Source organism: Grammomys surdaster, unplaced genomic scaffold (assembly GCF_004785775.1).
Source record: "Grammomys surdaster isolate TR1022 unplaced genomic scaffold, NIH_TR_1.0 262, whole genome shotgun sequence".
NCBI lineage: Eukaryota > Metazoa > Chordata > Mammalia > Rodentia > Muridae > Grammomys > Grammomys surdaster.
In genome coordinates this window covers 1,126,388-1,148,793 of record NW_021604703.1, presented here as the reverse complement: position 1 = coordinate 1,148,793, position 22,406 = coordinate 1,126,388, and the positions used below count along the sequence as shown (strand labels likewise).

The following is a 22,406-nucleotide window of genomic DNA, read 5'->3' as shown; positions in this document are numbered from 1 at the left end:
CTTAGTGACAAATGCTTTTCCTTTCCTTCCATTTTCTCCTTCCTTCCTTCCTTCCTTCCTTCCTTCCTTCCTTCCTTCCTTCCTTCCTTCCTTCTTTTCTCTTTCTTTCTCTCTTTCTTTCTTTCTCTCTATCTTTCTCTCTCTCTCTCTTTCTATCTTTCTCTTTCTCTCTTTCTTTCTTTGTTTCTTTTCTTCCTTTCTTGTGGTTTAAGCATGTCAGCCCAGGGCCTCACACTTGCTGTATACATACTCTGTGCTCTACCAGTGAACCCCACCCTCATTTTTCTCTATTTTTCATCTTGGGACAAATTCTCTCACTAAGTTCACAGACTTCCTTGAATTCCCTCTGTAGCCAAGACTGGCTTTGAACTTGTGATTCTCCTCCTGAACAGCTGGGATCACAGGTGTGGTCCCCCAGTATTTCAAAGGGGAGGAGAATTTCAGAGCCTGTAGCATAGAAAAGCAGAATGACCTCCAATCTGCTAAGGGATATGCATCCTACCTGATGGGCACCCTTAAGGCCAGAAGAAATGCCTGGTGGGGTACAGGCTGCTTGGGAGAGAAATGACTAGGTTTGTGACCTTTGCTAATTTACTCCTCTCTAGAGCACTGTGGGATCCTTGTAGTTGGGTGATCTTGGGAAGACACCTTAGGAAGAACACAGATCTAGAAGACAAAAAAATTTATTCTGGCCCTGCATCAAACCTTGTAAAGGACCATTAAGTGGTTTGCTTTCTCCAAGCTGGGAGGGATGAGCTAGAAACTAGACCACACGCGTGCGCGCGCGCACGCACACACACACACACACACACACACACACACACACACACTACCAGCACTTCCTTCAGGCATTACTAGTTAACACAGATTCCTGCCCTGTCTGGATAAAGTTTCCCTTTCCTCCTCAGTAGAAGAGCTGGCAAAGACCTACAGATCTTTACCACTAGCCACAGAAATAGAATGAAATAGGTTGTCCTGTCCTGCCTCAGCCTCCCACCTCAACCCCATCCACAGCACCGGAACAGTACAGCTGACGGCCTACAGTCCAGCTTCCTTCAGGGGTTTTCAAAGCAGTGCCCAGCTTTCCCACAACTCACCTCTAGGACATACTCATCTTTGTTCTCTCGGTCCAGCTGCTTGGCAGTGGACAGGAGACCTGGAAAGGGATGGAGAGAGAGGGAGAGACATGAACAAGGGGCTCCCAGGGCCTTGTCACTGGAGCAAGTTCAGAATTACACACAACAAAACAGAGCCCTGATTTTTTATTTTTAGAGCTCTGGAGAAAGGGAACGGATGCTGAGGATGTGGGAGATGCAGACAGAAAATAGACTAATTGAAGTTTCCGCGTAAGTCCACTTTCCCCACGAGACATGAGTGATGGACCCAAAACTCAGCAACCCATGCAGTATCAGCAGCTTGCCCAGCCGGGTGCCAACGCCAGCCTCTTGAGTGCTGAGAGTCCAGGTCTGCAACCATCATGCACAGCATTACTTTGTCTCTGTCTTTGGACTTGCTCTCCCCACCTCCTCCCTGACCCTTTAGGGGCCCATGCTCCTGAAACCACTGCTCTGTGACCTCCTGAGTTGCCACTCCCTTGTCTACCTTCAAGTCTCTCTTTGACATTGGTGTCTGGATTCCCAAGGAATGCCCATGACTGTGAGATATGGCTGAGATCCTGCAAAGGGCTGGTAACCCCCTACATGAGGATGAGAAGCAATCACTGAGCTTGTGTCGTGTAAGTCCCCACCTCTCCCAGCCCAAGGTGACACTCTATTGATTTAACTATTATCTCTTTTCTCCTTCAAACTAAGTTTTCCCATCACTCCACCTCAGGGACACTCTTTCCTCTCCCTCTGCCCCCAGATAGGTTGTCAACAGCTGTTAAGTCACCTCTGAGGGATCCCTGCTCCTTTACTCCTTGATCCACCAAAGTCTAGGGCTCTCTTCAACCAGTTGCTCATTCAAATGTCCTTACTCCTCCATCCTTCAGCATCACAGAGCCAATTTTACTGACCCCTTATGTGTCAGGCTTTTTTCTAAGTTCTTTCTATAATTATAGCGCTCCATGCTAATTCATCTGGGACTCGTAGCCATCTAGGAAGCAGTTTGGATGGTTGTATTTTACTCGTGAAAACTTCAGTACAAACCAGTGCTTAGTGTGGATGTTACCTTCAAAAGTTCATGTGTTGCAAATATTATCCCCAGATGATTGGCCATTTATTTTGGCTTTTTGAGACAAGATCTTCCTATGTACATAACCCAAGCTGTCCTGGTACTCACTCATTCACTCTGTAGCTGAGGCCACCCTTGCACACTGATCTTCCTGCCTGAGGTTATAGGCATGTGACATCACACTCTGGTCCATCCATAGCTGATGGGATTTTTAGATGGGCTTTCAGGAGGTAATTAGGGTTAGATGAAGTCGTGAGAGTAGAGTCCCCATGAATGTACCAATAGCTTTACAGAAAGAGAAGACCTAATACACTCACTCTGTACTTCATCAAGATATCCAATAGCAAGGTGCCCCCATAAGACGCCAGCACCGTAATCTTTGACTTCTCAGCCTCCAGAACCACAAGCTAAATTATCCTGTGTTCCTTATCAATTATACAGTCTGAGGTATTCAATTAGAGAAACATTCGATGGACTAACAGAGAGTCCCAGAGACTTTCCAAGACCCCACCAGTTATAAATGATGGAAATGGGCTATCTTCAGACCATGGCTTCTATCCACAATGGGAGCCTCATTTTTCGCCCACTTGTAGGTTCTCAGGTCTCCCTCCCTGTCCTTGTCCCCTCCTAGACTGCTGCTTACCACCTGCCCTGCCTCCTTAGTCCTCTGCAGCTTGGCCACACCCAGCAGCTTTTTCCCTCCCCTGAGCAGCCACAGCACCTACCTACCTGCATATACTTTACTCTTCTCGGCTGTTCCTACAGTATCTAGCCCCACACATTCACGATCCTGATAAGTTGGCTTCCTGAGACCAAGAACTAGATCTTATTTCTCTTTACATCTTTCTACAGCACAAGGCTTTAAGGCCTCTCAGGGGCAACCTCTTTAAGCATTTGCTGGGTACATGCATGGATCATCAAGGATTCATTCATCTGTTTAACAATTGTTTAGTAAGCTTGTACTATACTCTGTGGTACTGCCAGGTACTGAAGATGCTCTGGCAGGCAAAAGCAGTCAACTTTCTTTTTCTAGGGACCTGTGGAAAGCCAGTGGAGGTAGAATAGTGGATAATTACTTGGATGAGTATGGTGAGCCGAGTGGTATGTTAGCAGTACCAGCATGTATGTTATGATATTAGGAACTATCTGGCTGTGCTCTGTGGGAAACCAGAGGCCACAGAGACAAAAAGAAAGTGGAAGCCTGACATGTAGCCAGCCAAGCTTTTAATCACAGAACTAGGGAGGTAGATCTCTGTGAGCTTGTTCTACTTTGCAAGTTCTAGGCCAGTCAGGACTACATAGTAAAAGGAGAGTGAGAGACTCCTGTAGCATGTGGCAAAACCCATGTTAAGAGCTTCTATGATTTAAAGCAGCTGTGAACAAAAATTGCTGAAGAAGCAGTATCTATATGTGAACAACAACAACAACAACAGCAACAGCAACAACAACAACATCTCCTGGAAGGAGTATGTGTCTGCAGAGACAGGCCAAACAGTTGGAACTTCAGTCCTGTGGAGAGACTGAAATTTTATAGATTCAGAGGCTAATCACTTTATCTTGGGCTAATTTAGCTTTCGGAAGCAGTCATTCCCTGGCCCACTCTGTATCTAAACTAATATCTCACGATAATAAATAAAACCATCTTAGGAGCTGTTAACTTAGCAGAACACTAGCTTCCGCCAATCCAAGAGTGTCATCAGATAGCATCTCGGGTCTATAAAAAAGCTTCCTCATTTTGATGTCTCTGACTCTCTGGTGTCCCTGCCAATATGTTTTAAAGCTGCCTAGATTTATGACTTTCTTTGTTGTGTAAAACCTTAAAACCCTGTGAAACTATACCCACATTTGAACGTGGAACTTGATCGGGGTAACCTAAATGTGTTCCCACATGTGATGTCTCCAGAATAAACTATCTCTTATTCCCTTTAAGATGAGAGCTGTGGTTTTAATCTTGATACGGCCATGTGGCTGGAGCCAAAAAAGGTCTGGTGAGAGAGATGCTGCAAAGTCAGGGAGGTCAGGGGTCCCATTTAGGTGCCAGCTTGTGGGACACAAGAGACCCTGACTTTACCTGGAGGACACAGAGAAACCTGCCAGGCTTCTGTGGTGAGGATGTGGAATGGTACCGTGGCTCCCATGAGGAAGGTGGGTTGGGGACTGGTAGTGGATGCAATTCTCATGTTAAAAGTAAGACTTCACACTAGTCACAATTTCTTCTGCCTGGCTGCGGGAAAGCCAAGAGGAGTCTACCTGCAAGGGCATCAGGCCAGGCCTGCTGCCAGAGGACTGTTGACAGTAAATAGAAGAGGGATTGGGAGAAGCTGAGGCATTAATGCCTTAGGTGAGGGCTTGATCCCCTCACTCTTCTGAAAAGAGGAGTAGAGCACAGGGGTGTAAGTGTGGTACCTTGGGGATGTGGGGTGAGCCTGAGTGGAGAACCTGCTTGGACCTGTTTTCTAAAAGAAAAGCTCCCTCAACTCAGAGAGGAGAGGATGTGTCTATAGCCTGAGGTCAAAGGTTAACAGAAAAGGCTCTCACCAAAGTCTTCAGTGTCAAAGACACTTGCATTCCTTATCTACTCTTTGCCCCACTTCTCCCTGGGGCTCCTGGGAAAGCCCACAAGTACCACCACTTTCCCCTCTATAGTCTGTCTGTCCTTCTACAACAAGAGTGCATTGTAGTAGAAAAGATTGGGTCACACAGAAAGGTCAGCCTTCCTTACAGGAGCCTCTCTCTGAGTCCAGTGGGAACAAGAGTGACAGATGCCACAATTGGAGGAGGCAGGCTAAGACTAAGACAACCGGGGGTGGGGGGTCGGGGAGTGGAGGCGGGGACTGTGGGACCAAAGAATGTACGTGGGATCTGCTCAGTGAGTTGCTGTCAGCCTCCAGTATACTGTGGCCCTCAGATAATGTGGTAGAAGTGTGGTCAGGGCATGCCATTTCTGAAGAACATCCAGAGATCTGGAATGTTCTGTGGAATTTGCCAGTGTAGACTACAAGTTGGCAAATTTGTGCTTAAAGTTTCTGAGTTGAGTCAGATATCTTTGGGGGGGCTCTTCGTGGCTCACTGCTGCAACAGGGTGACCCCTGGATTCCTCTGAACCTTCTACCACCCTTGGCCTGATAGGATGTGGGGTGGAATGACAATCGTTACTGTTTCGTGGGCAGATTTAAAACTTGTCTGCACTAAGGACTGTCCTAGTTAGCTTTGCTTTTTGACTTGACACAGACTAGAGTCATTTGAAAGAAAAGCCTCAATTCAGGAATTGCCTGGATCAAATTGGCCTGTGTGAGCATCTGTTGAGAATTGGCTCAACAGTTCATTGATGCAAGCCAGCCCAGCTCAGTGTGTGTGACACCATTTTCTGGACAGGTGGTCCTGAGCTACATAAAAAAGCTAGGTAAGCGTAAGCCCATGAGCAAGCCAGAAGGCCAGCCTGTAGGGGGTGTTCCTCCACGATTCCTGCCTTCAGTGCCTACCCTGACTTCCCTCAATGATGGAGTGTGACCTAGATGTCTAAGACAATAAAACATATTTATTGAATAAACCCTTTTCTGCTCTAAGTTGCTCCTGATCAAAGTGTTTTTACCACAGCAACAGAGATGAAGTAGAACAAAGGCCAATGATTGTTCTGGCCACGGCAGTTTGAGAGCAGTCAAAGGCCTGAGCTAATTGCAGCTTGACCTCTGGGACACGTGTTGGACCCCAAGGCAAGAAAGATTTTAACAAATTGTCCTTATATGGAGATAGGTGTTGGTGAAATGTGTCTTAGCTTTGGTACCTATCAGAATGCTGTGCTTGTGTTATTAAAACATACATTTCTGGAGTCTGCCCTCAGAATATGGATTTGGCAGGTCTAGTGAGGTGCCTGAGAATTGGAATTTCCAACCTGTCTGCAGGTTACCACATCAGGAACACTCCAAGAACTGCCTTGTAGATCTATATATCCCTGTTCCTCCAGCTTTCCAGGCCTCACCTGTAAATGGATGAATGATGAAATGTCCCATGTGGTTCCCACTGGTGAGGTTGAAGGTCAGCTTCCCTTGAGAGCTGGAGTCTGGGTCCCAGGCCTCCAGCTGAAGCACAGAGGTACCTGAAGGGGCATCTTCCTGGACAGAGGGGTAGAACACGGGTCTAGACATGGACGGAATATTGTCATTGATGTCTGTAACCTCAATGTAGACTTCAGTGACAGCAGAGAGGGGAATGGAGCCTCTGTCCACAGCTAACACCGTCAACCAGTAGTAGGGTGTGAATTCTCGGTCCAGAGGTGCCAGAGTCTCGAGCATTCCTGGGGACAGCAAGTGACCAAATTCAATATACTCAGATCTCAGTGAGGCTTTAGAAACTACCCTACCCAGGGCTGGGGAGATGACTCAGTGATGTGTCTGCTGTACAAGGGCCTGAGCTCGAATCTCCAGCCCCTACATAAAAACTGGGTGTGGTGCCATGTACCCATGAGTCCCAGCACTAGGGAGGAGGGGTGGTAGAGACAGAAGAGTCTGTGGGGCTTGTTGGCTGCCAATCTAGCAGTGAGCTCTGGGTTCTGTAACGACTGTCTCAAACAATAAAGTGGAGATCAATAGAGGACGAAGCCTACACCTCTGGCCATGATGCACCTGTTCACGAGTCTATGGACACACACATGTATGCTCAGTGCACACACACATGAATGCATAGATAGATATAGATATACATATACACAGCTACACACACACACACACACACACACACACTTAATAAATAGAAAAAACTCACCTTACCCCACATTTATTGATCTGTATGTGGAAAGGATGTTGACAGGAAGTTCAGGGAAAGAGGGTAGGGCTGTCAATATGAGGTGGGAGGTGCTAAGGTGGGTGTCCATTTAGTAGAAACTCTCAGCCTTTCTCTGCTAAAATGGGCCCTTGCTTCTGACATGCAGACATATACAAGGCTTCCAGAGACAGAAGAAGTTTGTCAGCTTCCACAAACTCCTTCTACCCAAGTTCCAGCTCATCACTTCATATTCTTTAAGTGAGATGTCCTATAGCTGGCCTTGACCTGACTCCATTAGTCCTTAAATCCTGATAGATTTTCAAATTACTGTTGGGGGTTTGAAGGATACATTTTTGCTCCCTACTTTGTCACCTTATGGTCTTAGGGGCTCAGCTCCATTCTTTGGTCCACTTACTCTACACACTGCCTATAAGGGTCAGCTCTGGTCTAGAGCACAAGGCTCTAACAGTACTACAAAAAACCCATCCATACCTTAAGTTCTCACTGGTCACTCTCAGCTGATGGGGTGTGTATAAGGGGGCAGGGTCTAGATTGACAATCAGAGCACAGCAGGCCAGAAGGTAACAAATGGGGAACTGAGGCCCAGAGAGGAAGCATAAATTTGGTCAAGATTATATAGTAAAAGGAAGAGCTGGGGCTAAGTGTGGTGTACACCTTTCATCTCACCTTTCATCATGGGAGGCAGAGGCAGGGGAATCTCTGTGAGACTGAGGCCAGCCTGGTCTACAGAGTGAGTTCCAGGCCAGCCAGGGCTACACGGAAACCCTGGAGAGAGGAGGAGGAGAAGGGTGAGGAGAAGAGGAGGATGAAGAGAAGGGGGAAGAGGAACAGGAGGGAGAAGAGGAGGAGGAGCAGGAGGAAATAGAGATTGAGAGAGCTGGACCTAGAGTCTACTAAACGGAATGCTCTACCGACCACACTACTCTGCCCGTCACTCTGGAAACAAACTACAATGTCAGGCCTTAAGATATATTATAGAGTCACAGTAATAAAACAATATGGTATTAGCACAAAAACAGATATATAGAGCAAAGAAACAAAAGCCAGAGACCCAAGCGTGAGCACATGTAAGCAGTTATTTAATATTTCACGAAAATGCCAATAACACATGCTAGAGAAACAAAACCATCTTCAGCAGATGGCCCTGGGAAAACTGGGGGGTCCACATGCAGATGAAATCATACCTGTCTCTACTATGATTCCAAACTAACAAGACTTAAATTTGAAAGCCGAAACACTGAAACTGTTAGAAGAGAGTGCAGTCAGTGCCTGTGTGATGCAGGTGAAGAAAGGACTTCTTACATCGAACTCCACTTCCCATAAATTATGGCCAACAACTGACAAGTGGAACTTCATAACACTACAGAGCTTTTGCATAGGGGCTGGTGAGATGGCTCAGCAGTTAAGAGCACCAACTGCTCTTTAGGAGGTCATGAGTTCAAATCCCAGCAACTACATGATGGCTCACAACCATCTGTAATGAGATCTGGTGCCCTCATATGGGTGTCTGAAGACAGCTACAGTGTACTTTGGGCAGGGGTGAGCAGGGCTGGAGCAAGCAGGGCTGGAGGAAAAAAAAAAACGACTTTTGCATAGCTAGAAAACTTACTGACAGGCTGAAAAGGAAACCTATAGAATGAGAAAGAATCTCTGTCAGCTACACATCTGAAAAAGGATTAATATCCAGACTATATAAAAAACTAAAAAATAACAAGATTAAAAAAAAAATCCGAACAACCCATTCAAACATGGACCTGGAATCTGAGTGGAGTTTTCAAAAGAAGGGAAAAATGTCTAAGAAACATCTCAAAAAATTTTTCATCATCTCCAGAAATTAGGAAAATACACAACAACACAACTTTTGCGTTTTCATCTATCACCAGCCAGAATGGCAAAGATCAATGGAAAAGCTGACAGCAAATGTTGGAGGGTATGTGAGGAGAAGAGAACCCTCATTCACTGTTAGTGGGACTGCAAACTAGTATAGCCACTATGGAAATCAGTGTAGAGAATTCTCAAAAAGCTCAAGTAAATCAACTCTTTGACTCTGGTGTATGACTCCCAGCATATGCCCAAAGGACACCACACCCTACCCCACAGACACTAGCTCTTCCATGTTCATTGCTGCTCTATGCACAATAGCTAGGAAAAAGAAGCAACCTAAATGTCTTACAACTGATGAGGGTATGGTGAAAATGTGCTTCATATATTCAATGAAATACTATTCACCTGTAAAGAAAAATGAAATCATGAGCTTTGCATGTAAATGGATGGAACTAAGAAAAGCCATATTGATTGACATAACCCAGATCCAAAAAGACAAATGTACATTCTTTCTTTTTGGAGGCTCCAAACTAGTACATAGGCCATAGTAACCATAGAAACCAGGACAATGAAACTGGATCTTTGCCAGGATGTGGGGCTTTGGGAGAAATAGAATGGGGAAGAACAGTGTATACAGGATCTGATCCCAGAAATGGGAAAGGGGAACTTCTTTGAGGGGGAAGAGAGTAAATACAGAAGAAGGTGGGAGGAAGGCAAAGAGGAATAGCAGGGTACAAGTGATCTGGTGAAATGGAAAAGCGGAGGGCCTGTTAGGGAAAGGGGAGGGAGATTAATCCAGAAGAAAACAAAAAACCCAAACACCTATAATACATATAATTTGGTGTATAAATATTCATGTATAGTTTTAATGAACCTTTGTCATCTGAACTGACCAGGATTCCTCCAAGAGCCAAAGGCCAACTAAACAAAAGCCCCAACACCAGATATGAGTGAGAAGCCCTCTTTTGAATTGCTGGCCAGGGCTGTTCAAGAGACTTTCAAAACATAGAGTCTACTGCTGTTGCCCCTGGCAAGCGCCAGAGGTGAAAGGTAAGTCCTTACTACCTTCTACCTTTGGAAGACACCATGCTCTTCCAAAACAGGGCCCAGAGAGCTCTGAGCTGGAACTGACCTGAAAGCCTCCTCCCTGGGTACCAGAAGGTATCATGCAAGCTTCCAAAGGAGGGAGGAAACCAAAGTCCTACCCAACTATGATGCCTATGAACCACATCAACAAACATCATGGCACAATAACCCTAGTAGTGGCAAGTATACCTTGGTGGTAGCTAAAAGCTCTCTAATTGGACTTAAGACCTGCTCAGCAAGAGGAAGGCCATGACTGATACTGGAAACCTCGCTGAATACTCAGTGCTAATGATGAAGTCATAGATACTGGAGAAGAATCTACAACCACTAATTTACTAAACCAGCATAATCCCTAACAACAATCTATGCATTTGTCCTTTTTCCCACAGATATGCCTTCTTCCCTCTTCAAAGAAGCATCCCTTTGCAACAGATAGAGATCATTCCAGAAATTCACGACCAATCAAAATGCAGAGTTGTGGCACCCAGTCACAGCAGATACATCTACAAAATACTCCTGCATCTAAGGCTTACGGAAATTTGTATATGATTGGGTGGAAAGACTAAGAGGCATAAAGTTGGGGAGTTTGCTCTGAGATGATGTTTCCTAGTAACGTCAGAAGCTACACCCATAGAGTCTCAACAACATGACAGCCCTATGTAAGCTGAACAAGGACACCAATAAACATATATGCCAAATTAGATGAAGAGAAGACTTCGACACGTGGATTTATAAGCAACTAAGGAAGCCTAGGGATGGGGGAGGTGGCCTTCCCCAGGGAAAAGCAGACCAATGGTTGTTCAGTGCCAAATGGTCAGCCCTGAAAACATACACATACATACAGGTAGCGTTATATAGGCAGATAGATTATATTTAGGAATATACATGTATATACATATATACATATGCATGCAATAACAATTAGTAAAGAAACAAAAAGAGGCCACAAATTTAAAAGAGAGCAAGGAGGCATATAGGGAGAGTTTGGAGGGAGGAGAGGAAAGGAGAAATGTAATTAAATTGTAGTCTCAAAGATAAAAGGGGGGTTGAAGAGGAGGCTCATCGATAAAGAGGACTAGCTGCTCTTCCAGAGGTCCTGAGTTCAATTCCCAGCAACCATATAATGGCTCACAACCATCTGTAATGGGATCCAATGCATTCTTCTATTTTGTCTGAAGACAGCTACAGTGAACTCACACAAATAAAAGAAATAAATCTTTTAAAAATAAAGATTTTAAGCCGGGTGGTGGTGGCGCACGCCTTTAATCCCAGCACTTGGGAGGCAGAGGCAGGCGGATTTCTGAGTTCAAGGCCAGCCTGGTCTACAGAGTCAGTTCCAGGACAGCCAGGACTACACAGAGAAACCCTGTCTCAAAAAAACCAAAAACCAAAAACAAACAAACAAACAAACAAAAAAGATTTTAAAAAAGGAAAAAGTGCATAGCTATCATGTATCACTTTCATCAATGGGATATATATGTTTATTATACACATATAGTATGCCTTTTATATATACATGTATATATGTATGTAAGCGTATAAAAAAATCTGCCATAAAAATCCTCATAAAGACAAATTTAAAATACAAGGAGCAGAAAGACGGATCTCCACTTGTCCCTGTGTTCCTTTCATCCCACTCTCCTCCAGGCCCTGGCTCTCCATGTACCTCATCCCCATACCTGTATCTTGGTTGATGCTGAAGGCTTCCAGGCCAGTGCCAGCCCGTAGGAAGTACTGGACCTCTCCATCCAAGCCATTGTCGTCATCCTGAGCTGTGACTACCATCACCTGGGTCCCTGCAGGGCTGTTCTCCTGCACCTGGCCCTGGTATACGAAGGATGAAAAGTGGGGAGAGTGGAGATTCTCATTTACGTCCATGACTAACACTTCTATGTGACAGAGGGTCCTACGGGCTAGAGGCCTCCCACTGTCACTGGCCCAAAAGCTCAGATTGTAACCAGCCCGTCTCTCAAAGTCCAACTCTTTTTCCAGACTCAGAGCACCAGTCATTGGGTCCACCCGGAAGGTTCCATGGACATCATCCACCAGGATATATTTCACTTCACCTGCAGGGCCCAGGTCAGGGTCAGAGGCATCTAGGAATGTCAAGACTGTCCCAAGGGGCATGTCCTCTGGCACCTTCAGGCTACTGTGCTCTATGATACACTGGGGAGGGTTGTCATTGATATCCTTCAATGTGACTATCAAGTCGGTGACAGAGAAGAGCTGGTGGCCCTTCATGGGCTGGTCCCTGGCCTCTGCCTTGAGTATGTACTGAGGCTCTGATTCCCTGTCAAGGTGTCCTGTAACAACCAACTCCCCAGTGAGTGGGTGGAGAGAGAACTTCTCTGTAGGGGTTAGTAGGGTGTAGCGAACCCTCCCGTTGTCCTCTGAGTCGGCATCCCTTGTCTTCAGCTCTGCGACTGTGGTTCCAACTTCTGTGTCCTCAGAAATGGTGAGTTGGTATCCACCTGGAGGAAACCTGGGTGGGTTATCATTCCAGTCTTTCACAGTCACTGTCAACAACTTCCAGGAGGACTTCGGAGGAGTACCCAGGTCATACACGGTCACATTGAGGACATAGAAGCTGGTGGTCTCATAGTCCAAAGCTGCTGCCACTGTGAGCAGCCCTGTCTCCAGCTCAATGTCAAAACAACCTTCCTCATTGCCATCTGCAATCACATAGACCAGTTTGCCATGAAAGCCAGTATCTGGATCAGTGGCTGCCAGGCGGGCCAAGGGGGTGTTGACACGAACCTGCTCCAAAATGTCAATAGACTGGGGGAAGTGGTCCTCAAACTGGGGAGCATGATGGTTGATCTGATAGTTGCCAAGGGAGGTGAATTCCTCCTCACCCAACTCTTGGCCCTGAAGCCCTGCAGACTGGAGGATGGTCTTTGTGATATGGGTCAGCACTCCCGTTTTATCACACTGTACAGGGACCTCAGAGTGAGGGTCCTTCACCACAGTGACTTTCAGAGTTGTGGGGGAGGCATAGTTCTTGCCATCAGTGGCTGTAATCTTCAGAGAATAGACCGTGGGCCGAACAGCAGTGAGATTCATAAAAGAGCGTTTGAGAGATATCACTCCCGAGAAATGGTTGAGATGGAAATAGTCTTGCTCATTGCCAGACAGGATTTCATATTTTAGGTTCTGAAGTTCATCCATGTCTATTGCAGACACAGCCATTATCGATTTTCCGACTGGTGCATCTTGACGGAGGGACACGGTACAGTTGACTTCCTCAAACATAGGCTGGTTGTCATTCAAATTCTTGAGCCTCAGAGAAACAGACACCTCCTTCTCCTGGCGAAAAGGGGACCCCCAGTCTGACGCTCGGACCCGAAAGGTATAAATTCTCCTCATGAGTTCATAGTCCATGGGTTTGGTGGTGGAAATGACCCCCAGGTAAGGATCAATAGAGAATGGCACAGCTTTGGGGCCAGCGATGGAATAGGTGATGTGTCCATTGTCCCCATGGTCCTGGTCTGAGGCTGTCACAGTCAAAACACTGGTGCCAGGAGGGATGTTCTCATCCAAGGTACCTTCATAGGAAGACCTGTTGAAGACTGGGGCATGGTTGTTACAGTCCACAATATCAATGATCACAGTGGTGGTGGCCTGACCCAGGGAAGTTTTGACATGGAGCTGGTATTGGTTTCGTTCATGGAAGTCCACAAGCTTTATGGTGGTGATCAGGCCTGTTCGAGCATTCAACTTGAACACCATGCTCCCGGGGGATGGCTTTAGAACATAACGCAAACTGGGGAGGGCTGTGGTGACCTTCACCAATGCCACTCGACTTCCAGGAGGAGAGAATTCACTGAGCTTTACTCTGTAAACAGCTTTCTCGAATTTGAGGTTGGCCAGCTTGTATGGTGGAAGATGGAAAGCCCTGACGATAGAGTGGGATGGAAATCTGTTCCTACTGTGGGTCTGGAGGCTGATGTTGAAACCATGAAGGTGTTCTGCCCAGTTAATGTCCCTGATTGCCACCAAATTGAATTCATTGCCTTGGGCATAGGATTTAAGGACTTTGAAGTACTTTCCAGGGTCACCACCAACCACCTCCAGGGAATCTACTTCAGCTCCTGAGCCATTGGTATCCACTGTGACAACAGCATAGATGTCACCTTCATCACCTTCTGGTGGATTCAGGACCACTAAGGTGATAGCTGGGGGCTTCCTGTGTACAGGCTCCACATAAATTACCAATGAAGCCAAGTTGCCAAACCCATTGCCCTCTGAGATTTTTCTCATGCGGTCCACAGCCAGCACCTGGAGCTCATACTTCCCTCGCCATGTGACATTCAGCTTTCCAGCCACAGTGACCACCCCACTGGTGGGATGGATGGCAAACGCCTCTGACCTGGCATTAAAGGCATAATAGAACTCAGCATTCTGGCCCAGATCGGCATCTGTGGCAGTCACTTTGCAGATGGGGCTCTTTAGGGGCCTGTCCTCGGAGATGGTGAATCTGTAGGAAGGTGGGGAAAAGAGGGGCTTCAGGTCATTCTGGTCCAGGATGTGGACCACTACTTGGGTCAGTGCTTCAAACTCCAGACTCTTGTCTGAGGCTTGCACGACGAGCGTGTAGCTGTCTCGCACCTCCCTGTTGAGAAGAGCCGTGTTGCTGCTCTTGGTCCTTATTCTCAGAAAGCAGAAGTTGCCCACCACATGCTCCTCGGTCTTAAATACTCCTGCTGTGTCTCCAGAGATGATCCGGTACTTCACCACCCAGTGGGGCTCTGCCAGATACATGCCCATCTTTACTGGGCTCTCCACATAGGTCCTGGGAGCAGAGTTTTCATAAATGGTGGCATTGTACAGGGAATGTGTGAAGCGCCAAGACAAGGGGGTGAGGGTTTCTTCTAGGGGCTTCTCACAGGCTGCGCAGTGGAGCAATACAATGACTAGACCCAGCAGGACGAGAGTCATGGTGAAAAGCTCCTGAGTAAGAAGGGAAGGATTCAAGTCAGAGAGGAGACAACTCCTATCACCGTGGTTCTTTCTCCTTTGAAAGCATACATTAATTGTACTTAATAACCGGTTTAAGACATTTTCATACATGAATATAAAGTATGTAATCTCCTTTACCCTTCTTACCCTCTTTTATTCTTCCTCCCATTCCCCCAGATCCAGATCCTCGTTCCTCAATAGCGCAAAGGAGGATGCAGAGTAAAATGCATAGTCACACAGAGGCTCCGTCTGACTTACGCCGCATCAGAACACAGACAGCTGGAAATATTCTCTCAGCCTTATCCTGTGGATACATCCTAATTTTGATTGGCTCCTCCCCCCCCGCCACACCCCAACCCCCTGTAAACCTTTGTGGCTACCTCGAGAAGGTAAAATTGTTCCACCTCTCAGCCAAGGCCCCAAACTTAGCAGTTTCTCCATGTGAGAACCCCTCCACTGGTGCTGAGCAGGAGCCAGAATGAACTGCATCTGTTCACATGGGGACTGCAGACAAGCACTGCCATCAGGATCCCAGATCTGGCACCAGGCTACCAAGATCTCAGTCCCCACTCCCTATTTGCCAAGTGGTTAACCCTTCAGCAAGTCCCTGACCTCTGTGAACCTTGATTCCTTATTCCATAACACAGGGATAAAAATAGTATCGTGGTGGTGCTCGTGAAGGCGGCTCACTGGTTAAGAGTACATGCTGCTCTTCCAGAGGACCGGAGTCTGGCTCCTAGTGCCCATATCAGGCAGTCCACAGTTACATCTAACTCCAGCTCCAGGGATTCTGAATCTGACACCTTCCTTTGGCCTCTGCAGGCACCCACACTCACTTACACAAACCACATCAACACATACATATACATATGATTTAAAATAATATGATATATATTATATGTATATATATATACATATAATATATATATATAATTTAAGGTTGAAGATATGGTTACATCAATAGAGTTCTTGCATAACATGCTCGAAACTCTGGATTTCATATTAACACTTCAGTTCAATGGTGCATGCCTGTAATCTAAGCACGCAGGAGATAGAGGAAGGGGGATCAGAAGTCCGAGGTCGGCCTTGTTTACATATCAAGTTTAAGCCAGGCTAGGCAACATGAGACCCTATCTTTAAAAAAAAAGTGTGGGTGACTCTATCTTATAGCAGTGTTGTAAAAATTAAAGGGGGGGAATGAAGGTGAGGGATCTAGCAGAGATCGGTATGAGGTAAGTTTTAACAAGATTAGGCATTATTAAGAATGGGAAGGATGAGTTTAGGGCCTTGCACCTACCAGGAGGCAACCCGGGAGCTGGATGGAGCTTCTGTAGGCACTGGCTGGGCTGCTTCCCCTGTCTCAGGCTTAGGAACTTCTAGACCACCCCTACCCACTGTGGATAGAACTTAACTCCAGATAGACAACTCCTAGACTCCGAGAATGTCATAGCCAAAAATGGGGCTCTGTACTCATGCGCAAAGGGGCAAAGAGTCCCATTCTGGAGATAGGGCTTTCCCCAGCTCATATGGTGGGTTGCCAGGTCTGAATTGGTCCAAGGAACTGGTTCTCCTTGAACTAACCTCCTGACTCCTCTGTCCTCTCTACTTACTTGCTGTGTCCCATAGAGTTGAGCCTGCTCCAGAGAACCGAGGGTAGAAGCCGACTTGGGAGCTCAGTGAGAGGACTGAAGCCCAGTCTGCCCCTGGGAACCCCATTCCCAGGAACACCCTGGCTGTAGGCCATGTGTGGAGCATTCCTGGGTAAGACGGGACAGACTCGTTTTTCTGGTTATCTTGCTCTTCAAAGACACCGAAGAGTTAAATTTCCAGGGCAAGGGGGAAAGGAGAAGGGCGCCACCTCTTCTCAGAGTCTCCAGTGAACAGGGCATAGGGTTCCCTGACAGCCTGCAGGAAATGTTTCTAGATGGGAGGAGGGAACGGAAAAGCCCACCCGACCCCAGGTTCTGGAAGCCTGGGACAGAAGAGGGACAGGGTCTAGCCCACCCTTCGAACTTCAACACCACAGTCTGCCGTGTAAGACCTTGTTGGGGCTCCTGGAATTAACCTCGGCAAAAGGCTACAGGACAGAGGCAGACACCACAGTTGGAGGTCCCCAAATCAGTGTTTCTCACCCTCGTGCCCACCCCCTCAGCCCCCTCCCGCCGCCCCCCAGTTCTTACCTTATTCTGTCCTGCAGCACGTGCAGACGCCATCCAAGGACCCCGCCCCCAGACCCTCAAGCAGGAGGGGACCCTGAATCACTCAAGCCCCAGCTCTCACAGGATTGTGTGCTCTCTAAAGTTGAAATCCCGGGAGGAAAGAGCCCTTACCCCATTAAAGGAGCCTCAGCTCCAGGGAGCCAGGTGCTTGCAGCCCGCCCTAGCTGCTCTGCTTGCCCCGCTGCTTGCAGGGCGCTTCCTGTTCCCCTGGGTCAGCACCAGCAATGGGCAGGTCCCAACAAGAGCAGGCTCAGCCGGCATAGGCGCCAAGCCGACCCGTTAAGATGCACTGCAGGGATGAGGTGGCCACAGGGTCTCCTTGGGGGATGAGAGGCAGAGAGATGCACCTTGGGGTGATAGCTTGATGCATGCACCCACATGCAAAGTATAGGACTGACAGATAGCCACAGTGGGCAGGCAGCCTGTGGAGGGAGGACACTGTGCCTACACGTGGCTGTTTCCTGGCACCTAGTACCAACAGGTGAGCATGCTCTCAGGGTGTAGAGGCAGGCACCCAGGCCTCCCTGTCTTACCCTCTGAACCTCCCACACCCAGGAGCAATACATGAGACTTCTTGTAAAAATACACAGCAGTTCGTATCTTCGTATCACTTATCAGTTGAAATTTTTTTAACTTTCCCATAATTCTTAGATTACCATCTTATCACCTTAGGATGGTGCAAAAGGTCCCGGAACCACCTGGTGATGACGTCACACCATTCCCCACGCTACTGATGTACTGGAGCTGCCGTTTCCCTCTGCAGACACGTTCAGAGCGGGAGCTGCCCCAAGACTGGTTGACTTTGTGGTTTCCTCCACTGAAGCTTCTCTCATAAGACCCTACTTTACGTCTCGTGGTAATCTCTGACCCCCATTTGAAGCAATCCCCCTCCCCAATACCACCTGTGTCACGTCATAGTCTTTTATCATCACCTTGTTTATCCAGTGACAGTCTGCCTCCACTGAACATCAGGGGCTCCATGAAGAGCTCCTTACTCACAGTGGGACCCCCACTGGGTGGGGGATCAATACTGGGTGCACACCCAGCTCAGTTGATACCAGCTGAAAATGGGAGACGCTGGACCTAGGGCAAGTCATGAGAGAAGAAAATGGAATCTTTGGAAACAGTCCTCTCTGTTGAGGGCAGGGGTGGGAATATGGGGCTGGTTAGAGGGCTCAGAAGTTTAAAGCACTTGCCTAAGTTCCCGAGGACCAGTTTGGTTCCTAGCACTCACATCTGGTGGCTCACAACCCCTTGTAACTCTGACTATAGGTGACCTAACACCGCCTCCTGACCTCCATCAGCACCTGGACTCGTAGACACATACCCACGTACAGATACACATAACACATAATTAAAAATAAGATAAATCTTTTTTTTTTTAAGGGGAAGGAAAATGAAGTTCCAAAGGAAGAAGGGGATTTGCCCAGAGTTTCAGAGTAAGGATGACAGCCAGGGATTTTCCCCCAACTGGGCCACCAGAAAGTGATGCTATTTTCTTAGGGCCCTAGTCCCAGTGCCATTCCTTAGCCAACTGTATTGCTGAGTCCGCTGCTTGATCTCTGAGAACCTTGTCCTCCTTGTCTGGAAGATGATCTGTTGAGAGCTTCTTACCCATTGGGTTTTAAGGAAATGAAGAGAAGTTGTGAGCATGAATACGCCGTACAGGGCCCAGTGTCTGAGTACAGGCTGCTGAGTGTCTTATACTCTTAGTTCTCAATGAATCAGAGCCTGGGATGGGGTGAGGTTGGGGCCCACTGACATCTCTGGAGAGAGTCCAGCCTGGGCCCAGTGGAACAGGAAGCAGGTCTCTGCTTGCTGGCCCTACTCCATGCTCTTCTGGGAAGTTGCTAGCGGGTACTTGTCTGGGGTGGGGCCTGGCGCTCCCCAGTTCTCCAGGCCCAGACAGACAGGAAGGGGACACAGGCAAAGGGATTGTCATGTGGCGATACCATACACATCTATGTGTGAATAAAACCCCATGAGGATCTATGTAGGAATCCAGCTGCCTCTGTGTGAGACCCAGCCCCACTCCACAGAAGACGGACCAGCTGTGCGGCCTCAGGTAACGACTTGCCTTCGCTGATCATTAGTTTTCCAAATTTATGGAAATGAAGTCGGCGAGAGTACAGATTGAGACCTAATATTCTGGATTCCTTTCTTAATAATTTATTTTTTATTTTATGTGCATTGGTATTTTGCCTACATGCATGTCTGTGTGTGGATGTCAGATTGCCTGGAACTGAAGTTAGAATTGTGAGCCACCATGTGGTTGCTGGGAATTGAACCCAGGTCCTCGGGAAGAGCAGCCAGTGTTTTTAACCCCTGAGCCATCATCTTTCCAGCCCCTGAGGCCTGGTTTTCAATATCATCCAGTGCCAGCATGTCTCAGTGACAGGCTCATCCTATTAAAGTTGGGTTTATAGATAAAGAAGACTTCTGGTATCAGATGTCCTGACCTTCCCCAACTACTCTTGCATCTGCTCATCTGCAACACAAAGCATGGGGTTGTTTATCTGCTTGATTGTTTTATTTTTTAAACTTTCAATTTTTCTGTTACATTTATTTATTAATTTATTTAGACAGACAGACAGACACACACACACACACACAGGCGGTGGGAGGAAAGGGAAAGGTCACAGTGCATATGTGGACATTAGAGAACAACTTACTGAAGTTGGTTCTTTCCTACCATATTACCATATGGGTTCTGAGGAACAAATTAAGGTTTGCAAGCTTGGCGGCAAGTTCCTTTATGTGCTGAGTCATCTAATCTCCCAAATTCTGGGGTCATAGGAATACACTATCACACCTGGTTTGTGCAGAGTTGGGAATGGAACCCAGGGCCTTGTGCATGCTAGGCCATCACTCTACCAAGAGAGCCACATCCCCGGCCCTGCTGCTATAGGATTTTAAGAGGCTGTCATTCTGTTCATCCTGTGATTCAGCTACCAGTTCCTCAGAACATTGCTTCTGATGTTCAAGAACTTTGTGGCACTAAATTTGGTACCACTGATCCAGAGTGTCCCAGAAGATGATGCAATCCCCATCCCTGGAGACAGCAGTCTGAGCTGTGCTTATGGAGGGCATTCTACACCAAGGAGCTGCAGAGTTGTAAGGTCCCCCTGGCTCATTAGGCATGGCTCTCTGAACTGTACTCACAGAGGCAGCTCCAGCAGATATTAAAGGAGCCTCCCAGAGTCCTTGAGAGATGTCCCCAGCCATGGACTCATCTGTATACCCACCAGTACTGCACAAACCTTAGGTCATATCCCTGGGAAGGTTCCGTAGCACCCCAGAATCTGAAGTCACCCATTCACTGTGTTCTCAGCCACATACATCTGCTCCACCCCACAGACCTCTTTGTAAATGTTGTGTGTATTAGGCTCAGTGAGGTGGGCATGGCTCAATGGTTTCAGGGCTATTTCTTTCTTTGAACGTAGAACTTTCTTTTCCTAACGGAACTAGGCTGATGTATGAACAACCTGAAGATGACCGTGTTGTTAAAAGCAGGGCTGGGGCCTGCACCCTGCCCCCAGCCTTGCCCCTCACCTGACTGGGAACTCGGCTGAGCAGCATGCTGAAGGACCCCTAAAAGTCCTTTCTACTCTGGCAAGCTGGCTCTGCTTGCCCAGCATCCTGAGTCCTGTCAGAAGAGGTCTGGGGACATCTGGTCTGGTGTGCTGTGATCTTCACGCCTGACACAGCACATGCAGCCACCCATGTGTGGTGTGTCACTTGAAACTCCAGGAGTCTGTGACTCTGACTGATGTCTGTTCTATGAAGAGATTGATGAATCAAAACCAGACCAAGCCTCAACTGAAGAAGCACTGGGAAATGTTCCTGTCTTTCCCAGAGATACTCGAGCATCGAGCTGAGGGACATCTGTCCTCTATCCAACACCTCCCTTTTTAAACTTTGTCATGTTTTCATACATGTATATCTTATATGTTGAGCATATGACCCCCAGCTCCACATCTCCTGTCCTTTTCTTACCCTTCTCATTTGTCCCCTTTGACCTCTAGACAGTTTTATTCCTACTTTTACTTTACATAAACATACATGATTTTTTTACAACTACATTAAAATCTAAAATCCACAAATGAGAGCAAACCATGATATTTGACTTTTTGGAATGGACCTAATTTTTAATATGATTATCTACAGCTTCATCTATTTTCCTACAAATGATATAACTTTGTTCTTGTTTAAGACTGGAAAAAAATCCCTTTGTATATACATGTTTTCCTTATCCATTCTCTATCAACGGACCCCTGAGTCATTTCTATGTCTTAACTATTGTCAATATTTCTGCAGTGAACATGGTAAGTGTGACATGTCGTCTCCATCCTCTGGGTAAATCTCAGGAGTGGTATAGCTGGGTCATGTGGAAAAGAAAACTAGATATCCACATGCAGAAGGATGAAACCAGGTTCCTGGCCATCTCACTGCATGAAAATTGTCTCTAAATGGATCAAAGACCTTAGCTTAAGTCCTGAAACTCTGAAACCCTTATGGAGAGGGAGGGAGGAAAATACATTGTTATCTAGGCAAAGGCAGGGGCTTTCTGAGTAGCCCTTCAAGGGCCAACAACCTACCTTTTCTCAGCCCAAGGCTGATGTTAATGAGCAGTGTCCCAAAACTCCTGAGGACCCACATGTTGGAAGGATAAGACTGATTCTCACAAATTGACCTCTGACCTCCACACACCTGCTGTGGCATACACATGCACTGACCTCCATACACCTGCTGTGATACACACACACACACACACACACACGAACAAATACAAATATGAATAAATGTTAAGAAATGGAAGGAGCGGGGAAAGGAAGGTAGGAAGACACTTGCCTTTTACTCCAGCTCAAGGAAGGGAAACAGGCTTGCATGACTGCCCAGGACACCCTTCCCCCAGTTGCAACAGGGCTGACCCCTGAACAGACTCCTGGAATATCTATGTACCTAAACTGCAGGAGTGCTGGCTGATAGCTCTGGTGCTGTTTAAACTTGGAAGACCTTTCAAGAAAGGACAAGTCCCTGCATTCATTCACTGTGAGTCCCTTGGCACAAGTCCCTTAGCACCATTGGAAGATACCTTCTCTCTTCCCAAACCCAGTGCAACAGCAGCGAACTCAGTGTTGCAGTGTTCTTAGGGCCTCCTCCTAGTGCCTCTTTTTGTCTGAGCATTTGGTTCTAGGGATGGTTCCAGTGGCATTCAAGAGGGGATCCTAAATGTATTCTGTTTGGGGCTGACAAGCAGGGAGTGTGCCTTCAAAACAGACTGTAAGTTCTGCATAGTTATTAGCCATGAAAGCTAATCTCTCTCTCTCTCTCTCTCTCTCTCTCTCTCTCTCTCTCTCTCTA

The 22,406-nt window shown here is 47.0% G+C and overlaps 1 protein-coding gene across 1 annotated transcript in view; it reads right to left on the bottom strand.

The window, feature by feature from the left end:
- Fat2 (FAT atypical cadherin 2) overlaps window positions 1-22,406 on the bottom strand; it is an 85,528-nt gene that overhangs the window by 46,909 nt on the left and 16,213 nt on the right. The window contains exons 2-4 of the mRNA XM_028775944.1: window positions 11,544-14,814; window positions 6,152-6,466; window positions 1,098-1,156 (exon numbers count right to left, since the gene is read on the bottom strand). Of these exons, the coding sequence (XP_028631777.1) occupies window positions 1,098-1,156; window positions 6,152-6,466; window positions 11,544-14,802 (3,633 nt within the window). The 5' untranslated portion in view covers window positions 14,803-14,814. The remainder of the gene's footprint in view (window positions 1-1,097; window positions 1,157-6,151; window positions 6,467-11,543; window positions 14,815-22,406) is intronic.